General features: G+C 41.6%; 1 protein-coding gene across 1 annotated transcript in view; it reads right to left on the reverse strand.

Moving 5' to 3' along the window:
* The window catches only part of exoc4 (exocyst complex component 4), a 164,116-nt gene that overhangs the window by 84,144 nt on the left and 65,338 nt on the right, over positions 1-14,634 (reverse strand). Inside the window, exon 10 of the mRNA XM_053650543.1 lies at positions 13,574-13,670. Coding sequence (XP_053506518.1) covers positions 13,574-13,670 — 97 coding nt within the window. The remainder of the gene's footprint in view (positions 1-13,573; positions 13,671-14,634) is intronic.

The raw sequence follows: 14,634 nt of genomic DNA on the forward strand, positions 1-14,634 counted from the left end.
ACTCATCCTATGTTGACTCACAGATATTAAGAAAACAAAAAATAAACATCGAGTATATCGTATATGGTTTCGTTATTAGCAGGAGGTTTACAGAGACTCTCTTGCTTGTGCTTTGGTACAGGTTATTAGCTAGCAGACCAACATAGCAGACACTGAATTGAGATTATTCTTACTTCATACCCAGCCTATAGAGCATGGATTCTCAAACTTTTTTGGCCTGTGACCCCATTTTAAGGGCCCAAAATATCCTATAGTGGCCATTAGTAGAAATTGTAGCATACTCTTTTTATTTATTTATTTATTTTTAAGGATTCACAGTGCATTACTGTAAATAAACACACAATCTGCAGGATGATAGTCTTGTACACCATTATACACACACTGTCTGCGCATATGCTTTGCCATTTTGTTTATTTAAATTTATTAGATTTAATGTAGATTATTTTCTATAAAACAAGATCTTGGCAGGCAAACAGAATTTTAAACAATCCCAATCTGGCAACCCGAATAATTTGTTCTGTCTTCTGATCCTTCCCCAAGCATGGCGCAGCGTGATTTCTGCCCCATCGGGCACTTGCTGCAGTTCCCACTGTTGACCACTAGGTGCAATAATCGCTCAATGCCGCTAAATGGGGCAAACTGCACAACATCTTGAAGAAGAAAAAAAAAGGACAACAGAACTGTATAGTAAATAAAATATATAAAGAAAAAAATGTTTCCAGTAAGCGTAAACATTTTTTCAAAATCACCCTGAAAATGGAGTTTATACTTATTAAACTATACCATCAACAGCGTTTAGTAAAAACCTCCGCATCTCCGCGGTTGAAAACGTAGCCGCTTATAATTCACAGATCTCTCACAGAGACGGAATGATTAAAGCCGCTAAACATCAGTTACACGTGGGCTAAAATTAACCACGCATACAGTATGTTAGATCAGGTAGTGTTATTCTACTATAATAGTTATGAATACATTGTGTACGCATGTGAAAGATCACTGCGTTACTCTATATAATTAATAGCATGCAGTCCAGCAGTGCAGCTACTGAGGAGCACCCTAAGGTCAAAGGTCATCTGTGTGGATAATAATCATTTAAGCTTGGTTTCTAGGTAGCGATGGAAACTATCCCGAAGTAGCGGAATGGGAGAAAAGAGGCCATGTTTAATGTATCAGGAGCCTCTGCATTGACCATGATTGTGTTAAAAGGGGCACTGTCCTGTTTAAATTTTTAATAACACAGGTATAAAGATTTATGAGCTGACTGGAAGCGTATCCACCGGTGCCACTCGTTTTCCTCCTAAACTGAGTGTGAGTGTGTGTGTGTATGTGTAAGACAATGTGCACCGGGCATGACGGATGATGTGGGCCTGTGGGGGTCTCAAACCATCTTTGCAGGTGAGCAATAATGTGTGTGTGTGTGTGTGTGTGTGTGTGAGAAAGAGTGAGAGAGAGGTGGAGGGCAGGGGAGTCAGCTATGAAGGAGCTGTTTCTATCTTTAGCTGGCGCTTCCCGGTCATCAGTTCATTCCTCTAATCACTGCTCGGGTTCTCCTCTCTGTGCTCTACTTCCTGACTTCCTGAGGTCTTCCTGCCTCTTCATTACTGCCACATTGCTCTACTTCAGCTGCTCTTCATCATAAAGACGTTGTGTGGATATTCCTCCAATCATCGAGGGTGCTGTCACATGCGCAACTGTGTGTAGTCCATCTTGATCAAACCCTGGTGTGTTTACACACTCACTATCTGTTCCTTCAGAGAGGTGAGAACACCGTGATCTCACGCAGGTGAGGAGTGGAGTGACGGAGACTGGGGTGTCTGAGAGGTGGACTGTGCTCAAGTGAAGCCTAGTGTAGTACGACTGTGCTGAAAATTCTGCTCGCCTTGACAGAACAGGGGAAAGGAAGGAAGGATGGAAAAAGAAAACAGTAAAAATTCAGACAGACAGATGGATAGGAAGGAAGGAGAAAGAAATGAAGAACGAAAGAGGACAGAAGGAAGGAAGGAAGGAAAAAGAAAACAGTAAAAATACAGACAGATAGATAGATAGATAGATAGATAGATAGATAGATAGGAAGGAAGGAAGGAGAAAGAAATAAAGAACAAATGAAAGAATTATAGAAATAAAGAGGACAGAAGGAAGGAAGGAACGAAAAAGAAAACCGTAAAAAGAAAGAAAAAGAAAGGAAGACAGGGAAGGAAGGAGAAAGAAAAAAAACCCAAAAGAATAAATGAACAAACGAACAAAATAAAGAAAGGGAAAAACCATAAAAAAGAAAAAGAAAGAACAGTAAAAACAGAAAAAGATAAAAGAAAGGAATGAAAGGAAGGAAGGAAGAAGAAAAAAAAGAACAAAAGAACGAACAAACGAATAAAAAAAAGAAGACAGTAAAAAGAACTAAAGAAACCGTAAAAAGAAAGAAAGAAACAGTAAAAAAAAAAAAAGAGGGAAGGATAACAGTAATGAAAGAACAGTAAAAATGAAAAAAGAAAGAACGGAAGGAAGGAAAGAAGGAAGAAAGAAGAAGAAAAGAATGAAAGAAAAAGAGAAAACAGTAAAAAGAAAGAATGAATGAATGAAACAAAGAAAAAGACAGACAGACAGAAAACAAAGGAAGGAAGGAAACGGCGAAAAAGCGAGACGAGCAAAAACGACAGAGAAAAGTAGAGATGTGTAGAAAAGAAGGAGGAAAGAAAGGAAACAGAGGGGCTGGTGAGGGAACGACTATTTACAGCTGCTATAACGTAAGTGATCAAACGAACTAACTTGTTTCACTGAATGTTCCACAGCATATAATGTAACTATAATCGGATAAAAAGTACCTGGCCTTCTTTAACAGAGAAAACATGATAAACCCTGCTACAACAAGTCTCCTGCTGTGAGTGAAAAATCATCAGCCCGGGGTGGTGAGAGTGAGCCTCTTCACACCACCGGGTCGTTGATCGTTTTCCTCCGACGGCACGCCCTGCTGTGCTTTACTCCCTGCTCAAACATTAATAACGCTGCCATCACGTACACACGCGATCTTCTGAAGATCTCAGATCATCCGGTTCAGAAGACGCTCGGTGAAGTGCAGGGAGAAAGAAAACAAGGAAAGCTTTGTAAATCTTCTGCGCAGCTGGAAGCTATGAGAAACGCACAACATCTCTGGTGCAGAGAAAAATAAATAAATGAAAAACTCACCTTCGAAATGCAAAAACGCGGGGTCTGACCACCCCTCCCCCACACGTCCAATCTAAAATACGATATCGCCTACACAGGCAGCATTATTAGACTGGTAAAAGTTAGCAGCAGGACATGGAGGCAAGATGCTGACGTGGCGGTTTTTCTTTATGAGCAACTCTTCTGTAGTGTTCTAAGCGCTTTCGTACGTCCTCGTGCATTAAGCATGACGAGACGGAGAGAGCGCGTCAACGATAAAGCCATGCAAATAGCAACAGGGAGAAAGGATATGGATAAATGGAGAGACCCAAAAACAAAAAAACAAAAACAAAAAAGGAGATGCTGCTAATGCGCAAAACAAACAGGCTTCTCCTCGCCGTCTGATACACGACCTTTACTGCGAGGGGGAAATAAATAAATAAATAAATAAATAAATAAACATTTTTTAAAAATAAAATAAATAAAAAACACCACAGCTTCCTCTTCCTGATCTGTAATGCAGCGTCGCATTCACAGCTACGCTTTGACGACTTTGCGTGGGTGTCTTTCGCATCTACCTGGGGAAAAAACAACGGATAAACAAAGCGAGGGAAGATTTTTATGAACAGCCGAGATGAGAAGAATCTCACTGTTCGTGGCGTGACTATGCAAAAATTCGCAGCAAGACCAGACACTACTAAATCGTGTTTTAAAAAGAAAAGAAAGAAAGAGAGCGCCTCGTACACACCCGGGTGTACAGGACGGGAGATACACGATCCTGACACCGGTGATAATAGCTAATATTGTAAAGTGACACTGATTGCAATTAGTGCTAGTTAATGTATTTCTGTAACAAACAGGATGAAAATCCCACAGATTCATCATCATGCGCTCACTTAGCGAGCTATTTTTAGACGAAATCCCTGCAGCAGGGATAACACTACATTAAAAATGCATTAATTACAGCCTCTTGGGACTGATTAATTGCAGAGGGCTGAATCAACGCTAATTTATATTTGATTAATCGTGCAGCTCAATAGGCCGACTTCTGAAACCTCTCAAGCCTGTACAAACTAATAAAAGATTTACCTTTTGGAGTAGGCGCTTGAAACGAATCCATCTCGCACTCTGGAGCTCTGCTGATATTCGATGACGGTTTAAAGTAGTTCTAGTACGCCAGTAGGCGGGCAAGCTTGGCTTATTTTACTGATTGCGTTGTGGCTAAAATCTGAACCGTATGACGTTGGTTCTGTTCTGTCCAGATTGGGTGAGCCTCAGATTCCTGGCTGACAGGAGGAGAACCTGATGCGGGCTTCTCCTGTCGTAGCTCGTCCGCCTCGCAGTTCGACGTGTTGAGCGATCGGAGATGCTTTTCTGTGCACCACGGCTCAAAGAGTGGTTCTTTGAGTTACTGTAACCTTCGTGTGAGCTCGAACCCGCCCCTGCGAACTGCCGCACACTGGATGTTTTCTGTTTTTCCTCACCATTCTGTGTAAACACTAGTATGTGAAGATCAGCAGTTTCGGAAAGACTCGAGCTGAGAACAGATCCCCCCCCCCCAATTCTGATGTTTGAGCATCGTCCTGCTGACGGGTTAATTGTAGAAATAAGCAGCGTTGTTCCTAATAACACACTGAAATTGAGTGAAATCTTGCAGCATGGTGCTGCTGAACTGTTGATTCGGATTGGTCAGAATGTGTTGATTCATTTTCTATATCTTATCAAAACAATATGGCAAACATGTACTGGCATATTAACGTATTCATTTATTAAATGATTTCTGAAATTTCCAATTATCAAGATGTAGCTTATTACCGGCACTTACATATTAAGAATTTATAATAGAGAAATGTCAACATTCTGAAAAGTATGGCGTTAATTTACGCACACGATACTCGATTGGGGTTTTAATCCTTTTGCATGAATTACTGCATCAGTGCGGCGTGGCATGGAGGCGATCAGCCTGTGGCACTGCTGAGGTGTTCTGGAAGCCCAGGTTGCTTTGATAGCAGTCTTCAGCTCGTCTGTATTGTTGGGTCTGGGGTCTCTCGTAGATTCTCTATGGGGTTCGGGTCAGGCGAGTCGACTGGACAATCCAGCACAGTAACACCATGGTCTGCAAACCAGATACTAGTAGTTTTGGCACTGTGGGCAGGTTCCAAGTCCTGCTGGAAAAGGAAATCAGCATCTCCATAAAGCTGGTCAGCAGATGGAGGCATGAAGTTCTCTAAAATCTACTGGAAGACGCTGCATCGACTCTCGACTTGAGAAAACACAGTGGACCAACAAGAGCAGATGACCTGGCAACCCAAATCATCACTGACTGTGGAAACTTCACACTGGACTTCAAGCAGCTTGGATTCTGTTCCTCTCCACTCGTCCTCCAGACTCTGGAACCTTGATTTCCAAATGAACTGCAACATTTACTTTCATCTTCCCCGTGATTATGATTGTGTACTGAACCAGACTGAGAGATTAAAGCCTCAGCAAACGTTTGCAGGTGTTTTGAGTTAATTCGCTGATTAGAGTCTTCTCAGGACGACATTTCTGCATTATAAATTCTTTATTCTAATATTTTGAGATACTGTTTTTTTATTTCTATGAGCTGCAAGCCGTACTGAGTTACTGCGTTTTAGATTATGCATATTTATTATGTATTTCAAGTGACCAATTAGGAAACAATAATCAAGGCAAAGCGCATTATATGCACTTGTTTATATATTAGTACATCGACGTTTCTATAGTAACAGCAAATTCAATGGCGTTTCACATAACTGAAGCTTACAAATGAACCGATTAAAATAATTTAACAAAGAAAAACGTACCATTGTTGATAATGATCACTTGTTTCATGGACATTCCACAACATTTAGTGTAACTAGAAATGGATAAAACAAATGAGGTGGTGCTTTTTAATAATGATTTTTTTTTAAAATGCTGGCAAATTGCTGCGGTATAAGAGGAATAACACGCAGTAACTCTGCTCCGCGTCCGGCCGCATCAGCACACCCCGTCGTTGATTATTTTCCTACATCAGCACACCTTTCAGAAGGTTTATTCCACACTTCACCTTTGATCATTTCTCTCTTCCCCAGAAAAGCTTCAGCTCTTCAGGTGTTTGAAAGTAAATAAGGAAAATGAGTTTGTGTTCACATTTCTAACCCATAACCTGAAGAACGCTGTCTCAATGGGACCACTTTTCTCTTCCCAACCTCGAGGTGAACACAGGAGACATTTGTTCAACACGAGCAGCACAAAATAAATATAGCACAGACCGGATCAATGGCTCGCTCTAATCTCAGTCAACACCGAGGGAAATGAGAGTGGAAAAAAAGAAAAGAAAAGAAAGAGGCAGATGGAGAATGCAAAAGAGAGAATATCGAGAGAGTCAAGAGATTCTGTGTGTGTGTGTGTGCGTGTAGCTGTTATTACAGATGAAGATTATTGCTCCGTGGTAAACAGCCTCAGTTGGACCATCAGTGTGCGCTAAACAAATTCTCTGCATGCCTCCAATCAGAGGAGCTTATTGCTGATTGGGATGGAGGAGGAGGCTAAGACATCCTCACAGATCAGTCCAACACAGCATTGAGATTAGACTCTCCAGCTGCAGCGAGAAGCATGTGATCAAAACACCTTCTACTGAGAATCAATCAGGATGACGACTCTGACCGATCTGCAGCTACGCAGCCTCATACGCAGCAAGCTGTGATGCACTGTGTGTCCTGACACCTTTCTATCATAGCCAGCATTAACTTTTTCAGCAGTTCTGTGGGATTGGACCAGACGGGCTAGCCTTTGCTCCCCACACGCATCAATGAGCCTTAGGCAGCCATGACCCTGTCGTCCTCCTTGGACCACTTTTGGTTGGTAATAACCACTGCATGTCAGGAACACCCCTCAAGACCTGTGCTTTTGGAGACGCTCTGACACAGCCGTTTAGCCATCGCAATCTAGTCCTTGTCAAAGTCGCTCAGATCCTTACGCTTGCCCATTTTTCCTGCTTCCAACACGTCAACTTTGAGAACTGACTGTTTACTTGCCGTGTAATAAATATACCCCATTCCTCGACAGGTGCCGGTGTAACGAGATAATCAATGTTATTCACGTCACCCGTCAGTGGTTTTAATGTCATGGCTGTTCGTTGTTTGGATTGTACATGTTTCTGCAATGAACAAATGAATATTCAAGAGATATTCCGAGTTAGTCAGGAACAGCGCCTGCAATAGGTGTAACGCCGCGGCGTTTCGTTATATGCTGCCGAGAGTCTGAACGGATCAAACACGGTGTCGTTATTAAATTTCACTTGTAGTACTTTTATAACGTTGACTGTTTTAATCACTTGACGTGGAAAGGTCATTCTTAATGCTTATACTTTGCTGTGAAAATGTATTGCATCGATACACCACTGCATCAAATCGAATTTAAATCTTGTATACCGTCACACCCAAAGTTCCTGCATCTGTCTTTTCAAGGATCGTTAATCCTTAAACTTCTTTCCTTGGTGCGATGCGGAACAGCATGACTCCTTAACAACAATTCCATGGTCACAGAGCACAAGACATGTAGGTTACTGAGTGAAATCTGCACCGAGTGCGTGTTCTTTAGTGCGGTGGGAACAACAATTTCGTCCAATCACGATGAAATTTGGATCATAGCATCATGAGACCAGACCAGTGCCGACAAACCGGATTTTTGATGTGTGACGTTTCATGCAACTGAATTGGAAGTGAAGGCATATCTCAGCAAAGCTTTCACGCTTTGACACCAAACATCACAGAAAGTCAACAAACAAGGTTTGACTTCATGTTGAAACAGGAAACGAGCCAGCATATCTTCTTGAGAAGAAGCGCCGACGGTCGCAGTGGCTTCTGGTCTTCTTATGTCGCTAAGGGGTAAAAGTGCTTGGCCCCCTTAATCGATGCTTGCGTCTGTATTTTCACTTGGTGTTATGACTACACCCTCATGCACGGGCGCTACAAACTGCACTCTAAACAGAGGTTTTCGGATAACGAATGAAATTGAAATTTTGGTCATGTTGGTTGTTTATTGTTGTTGTTTTTATAAAACAGCGGGGTATAAACTACGTTTTGAAAAACATCTGCATACCTGTGGACGAGGCCTTAGTGATATGAAGCTACCGCGTATTGCTGGAGACATGTTTCATAAGAAGATTAGATCAGATGTGTAGGATTGCTGAGCTCCCTCTGTCTGGAGCAGATGTTCTGTAGATGCAGATGTTCTGCTGCACTTCCTAATAGAGTTTAGTCACATCAGCAAGGTGCGTCTTGGCCTTGTGCCACCACCTGCCTCAGACTAAACAGGCTATCGAAGATAAATATCCAGATCTACGTCTTGATCCATTCACCTCTGATATTTGTCCTTTAACTTTCCACTTTAACCCCCAACCCAAAAGTGCTCAGGAGTACCCTGATCCCAGCCAATATTTCCTTGTAGGGCTGCAATCAGTCCGGGACCACGTCCGTGCCAGCCGTAATCACCGGTGATCATGATGCAGGAGAGGTGAGAGAGATTACGGAAAGCTGCACAGTCACCCCCCCCCCCCTTTCAAAATGCCAACCGCAGTCAGGGCAAGAGGCTTTAAATACCACTCAAATGTCAGCAGGAGGCCCCACACAAGTCAAACTAAATTACCTCCTACTTGCTCTGCCGCACTCACTACAGCAGGTGGGGGTGTGTGTGCTTGCTAGTGGGAGTTCAGTCACAAAAATATATCCACACAGCCATGCACGATAATCAAACAAGGCATGGAAAAACAAAAAAAAATGTCTACACACACACACACACACACACACACACTCATCCTCCAGGGACGACTCCTGAGTATCAGTGCTTTCTGATCAATATCCTGCATCTTATATTTGCCTTTTTACTGTGGAGCGCAAACAAAATATCCGCGATAAAATGACACCTAAAACCTAAACACACACACACACACACACACACACACACACACACACAGCGCAAAAGCGATCGATCTGCAGGGAGAGATCCGATACTCCAATAAGTGTTTTTGGACTTCCCAATGTACTGAAGATACCGAGGGAAGAACCAATATATTAGAGTGTAAAGTTCGGATAAGTGTGTGAAGTTGCCCAGAGGGAGTATCGATTAACCGCAACGCCGGGCAAGTCCTCCTCCGTCCAGCACACAATGTTAACCTCATGACGCCGATCCGTGATCGTCGACGCTTCTCGAGACTCCCAGAACTGCAAGGTAAATCGTTTCTCAACTGCGTAATATTGATTTAATTAATAGCGCATGTTTCGCTGACACCGGGCCCTGTCACTATCTAAAGAAAGAATCGATTCGAATAAATGTAGAACTGCATCGATCAGAAATAAACACGCACATGCCTGATAGATACAGACATGCAAAGTCCAGCCGGTAATCGCAGAGAGCCCTGAGCTCTTAGGGATGAATAATGGAGGCGGTTATCGAAGACGCGCGAAAGGTGGAGCAGAGCACCTCATTTAACACAAATTCATTTGTTCTTCGTTCGCCCCACAACCATGTGCATCACGAGTAACCAGGCACGTCCTCTTCCCACCCTCCTTTAACAAAACAGAGCCGAGCAGGAAGTGCTTCAGCCACCGACTGGAAGAGGTCACTCTTTCTCTCGTTTATATCACAACGAAGGCAGTCGTGTCGATCAGATACGGAAGACTCACTGGACATTCGCGGTTTCTTAACGTGAGTCAGACCATAGCGCTGCTGAAATCTCCATTCTGATTGGTCAAAAGCCGTTGATTCGTTTTCTATGAGTGGGTTTATAGTACTGTGTTTATTCTAGTAACACACACACACACACACAAAGGAACGTGTGAACAGATATAATAACCGTGTAGTTTTCTGTAAGGAGACGTTTATTTAACATGTAACATTTATGTAAGGAGTCTCCAGTATCGCTGCTTAGTAACAGGTTACGTTTTCAGGAAAGATAAGTTGGGTTTCTGAGTAACATGAGTAACACAAGCGGTGTGTGTTTTGTCTTATTATCTTAACTAGAGAGGCTGGAGAGGGGACGAGTGTTTATAGCTCCTATAATGTGAATGATAACTACAATGGTATATTGTATAAATGGAGAAAAAAAAAAAAAAAGTATGACGTACCATGTTTTAATAAATAAAGAAATGTAGATTTAAAGGGGAAATTGCTGTGGTACAAGAGGAATAGAACACGTCAGGATGTGCTGTTATAGGTTTGATAATGCTTAGAGTAACTCTGTTTCATCGCACCACACTGTCATTGATTATTTTCCTACAACAGCACACCCTAAGTGTTTCATTCCTTACTTCATGACTGCTTAATGACTCGTCATCCATCAAATCACAAGGAAGACACGCATCAACACTCCGTACTGGGACCAAACGGGTAGAATGAACTATCTCTGGTCTAAACTGCTGAGTCACACGTGGTCTACAAGCCAAAACCCAACACACACCACTTCTCTAAGCACTAAAGCATTACAGATACTTTAATGAACTTCTACTCAGTCTTCGCTGCTGTACTAATCCCACTCTCTCTAACTAAGGTTTAGTTTAAGACTATTCTCAAACACGGGTCTATTTGTACTAGGATGAGGATATTTGTCCGATCTCTTCATAAGGACGTCTGACTCGAATATATCAGGGTATCCGCATGTATCAGCGCTTCAAATTTAAAGTGCACCTATTACGGTTTTTCAAATATTCCCTTTCATGTAGTGTGTTATATACGCAACTGTTTGTGAATGTTAAAAAGTCTGCAAAGCTTCAAAAATCAAATCGCACGACAAACAGAGTTATCGACTCCCCAAAAGAAGATATTGATTCTGAACAGCTGAATCGAGTCGTTAGTGATTCCAGACTTTACTTCCTGTGTTAACCTACGTAGGTTTGTAACAAAAAGCCCCGCCTCTGGTCTTCATCGGCTGCTCGCTGCTCGACAGCGGTAGACCAATCACAACAGACTGGGACATCTGACCAATCAGAGCAGAGTAAGAAAGTCTGAAAGGAGGAGTTTAGAACGAATCTTTAGAACGAATCATTGAAAGAGTCGTTTGTGACACCGGGGGGAAAAAGGTAATGCTGCAATTTAAATTATGAGCACGGTAAAGTGTTTTTTGTCCTCGGATGCGTTTAAATCTATTGTATGAGACCTTTAAAATTAAATTAGGCACGTTTCAAAACCATAATAGGTGCGCTTTATCACTTTTTTATACCATATTCAAGACATTTCCAGAAAAAAAGTAATCATGCTACATCAGCTATAACGGATTGTGTTCACGCATATACATCCATTTCTGGGTTTAAGTAAACTATAACAGGGTAAACTTCTACAGCAGTAGATGGGAGACCAGAGCAAATATCCTTTCTGCATTACCATTTACTCCAACAGTGAAAGCAAAAAAAAAAAAAAATCCAGTATTTCCTTTCCATGACTTTACAAGAGAGGGAAAAAAATCTACAGAGAGATGGATTACGGCAGTCAGAAGAGAAAAAGACGTCAAATTTACCATCACGCCCTCAGCAGCTGTATTAGAAACCCCGTCGCAACAGTGTTTACTAGGGTTTTTTTTTTTTTGTAATTTAACGCCAGAGGAATGTAAAAAGTAGTGTTATAAATATACAGAAACATGTTTATTAAAAAAAAAACTTTGCTATTACTATTGCACTGAATAATACGTAGTAATAATAATAATAATAATACATTTTTATTTAGTAATGTTATATATATATATATATATATATATATATATATATATATATATATATATATATATATATATATATTTCTGACGCTTTAGAACTTTTATTGGCTTTTATTTTGTCAGAAACCCGGAGGAAGATCTCCGTTATTTTTTTAAAATTCACTTCAGGTGAAATGCTGTAAACCTCTGCCCTCAAAAACGTTTGCGCATGTCGTGTCTAAACGCACGTTATAAGCGACTCAAACTCACAGCACGGGCAGAGGTGACGTTGGTCTGGAACGCCGTTTCCTGTGAACCGAGCCGCTCTAAAACACAGATGAGCCGCACACACGAGCTCCGAGCGGTCAGACGCGGTCAGACGGGTTCACCATCTCGAACATCAACGGGCGAAAATAACATCCAAGTCTTCTCTACCGTGTCGGTTCGGTTGCACTTTTAAGACCTTTGAAATGTGAATTTAAGACGTTTTAATGCCTTATTTTTTACACTGAGGAATTTAAGACGCGAGGATCCGCAGACACCTTGTCTATGTTTACGAACAGAAACGAGGACCGATAAAACTTCTTTAAGCTAGGCTGAAACTGAAACTTGACTGAAGATGAAGTTAAGAACAAGGATACAAGATGCGTGTCTGTAAAATGCTGAATATTCAGTAGTCGTGGTCAAATCTTTAAAAGAATCAAAATGAATTTCTCACTGCATCTGAGTTTGCACTGAACATGCCACAGGCAAATGTTATCACATCACAAAATACAAGAGCCAATCGGGATCGATATGCAAATGCAGGTCTACAAGAGGTAGCGGGGCGTGTAGCTGTTTCTAATTTGCATGTTCGGAAAATCTCAAGTTAAAACATCTACGCTCGAGGTTGAGCCGAGCGTTATGATCATATAATATCGATACTGTGATTAATCATGTCAGTATATTGTAGAAAATGTGATGTGTTTTTTAGCGATTTTTTCAAATAAATTACAAACTAACTGGAAGCAGCTTCATTGTTAAAAGTCAAAAATTGGTCTTTTTAAAATCTTTTTTTTCCTCTCTCTCTCTCTCTCTCTCTCTCTCTCTCTCTCTCTCTTTTTCAGTGTAAACTTATAGTTTGGGGGCAAACATATACAGTATATCATAAGTGTATCACAGAAATGACATTTTGCTCATACTGGTCACCCCTAACTGGACATTTATCCTCAGAACAAATCTTAGCTGGGGTTAAGGAAGCGCTTTCCGAAACTATCAGAACATCCCGAGGTGTTTTTTTCATCTCGATCCGACAAAGCCGCAAACGCAGGGATTCCCGGCAGACGGTGCCAATGCCCCACATAAGAGGAGGAAATAAATAAATGGAGCACAGCTCAAATGTAATTGCCAGCATTCTGACTGCTGGGCAGTACAGTCACGTTCCGGCCCGGCTGACCGTGGTGCGGTTACGTCTCCGTAATGCGCTGGTAACATGAGCTGGCATTAGTGGGGACAGATCGGATGATGGGACAGATTGGAAAATTGAATGTAAAATTGAACGTGGAGGGGAGGGTAAATGGGTTCCTTCAACCGACGCTGTCAGACGAAAAGCAAAATCAAGGCTGCTGTCTGGTAACACCAGCACAACCGGGGAGGAAAGAATGATGAAAGGATAAAGAATACCGTGTGCGTGTGCGTGTGTGTGTTTTGTCATACCCAGTGTCAAAAAGAAAAAAATGACAAGGATGTGTATTTACTAAAGCCTACTTGAGCAAAGGCTGAAAGATGACGGTGATGTTCCTGGCTCCAGGCTTACACAGGAACTTGGTCTCTCCTCCTTCTATCAGGTTATCGTCAGCTCCTCCTGAACAGTATAAGAAGGAATTGATTAGTGTGATCACCGTATTGAAGAAAATTAACAATATAAATACATAAACAAAAGTCAACATTATTTTCATATAACGCTTCGGCCTGCGGTGCGTTATTCCACTTATACCATAGCGTTTCACCAACGATTACAATGTTTTACTTATTAATGAATGACATGGCACCCATTTGAACAGTTTGTACAGTGTGTACAGGATTAGCACAGAGTTGTTGTTTTTTTAGATTGTTGGAGCCAAAAATGAAAAAAAAAAAAATTCATTTGCGATGCAAAAGTTTTTGTGCTTTATTTTTTTGCAGTAAACTGAATTTGTGAAACACAGTGATGTTCGTTGGTAAACGAGACCTTTTAGCTGCACTAGTGTTCGACGCAGGGCTTTGGCTGAATGCACGTCGGGATGACGTCACATGAAGCGTCTTGGCCCGAATCTGCGTAAAATCTGCGGTAATTTTTTTTTTAAATCTCACGCTTCTCCGAATATTGCGGAGCTTGCTTGATTTTGCGTTAAGGGGCTGGTTATAGTTATATTCAATGTTGTGGAACGTCCGAGAGACAAGGTAGTTCCTGTTCTCATTTACGGCTACGATACACCGCCAATCCATCACCGGCGCCTCTCTCCCTCCCTCTCTCTCTCTCTCTCTCACACACACACACACACACAAAAGCGTAGCCTGTAATTCTACAGAGAGAACAGAAAGCGTAACCGAAACATCCCATAAATGTTCAATAAATGTCTCCTAACAAAAAAACCCTTAAAAACGTCAATGAGTATAAGAACCATTGCGTCTTTATTACGAGTCTTCGATTATGCGGAGCGTCCGACGTACAGTACAAGTCCCTGTGTATGAGCTGTTACTATAGAAACAGTAATGTTTTAGAACGAGCGTGTGATTGTAAAGGTATCCTTCATGTTACAGCTGAAACTACCTGAAAAACAATTTAT

This window comes from Ictalurus furcatus, chromosome 19 (genome assembly GCF_023375685.1).
Source record: "Ictalurus furcatus strain D&B chromosome 19, Billie_1.0, whole genome shotgun sequence".
NCBI lineage: Eukaryota > Metazoa > Chordata > Actinopteri > Siluriformes > Ictaluridae > Ictalurus > Ictalurus furcatus.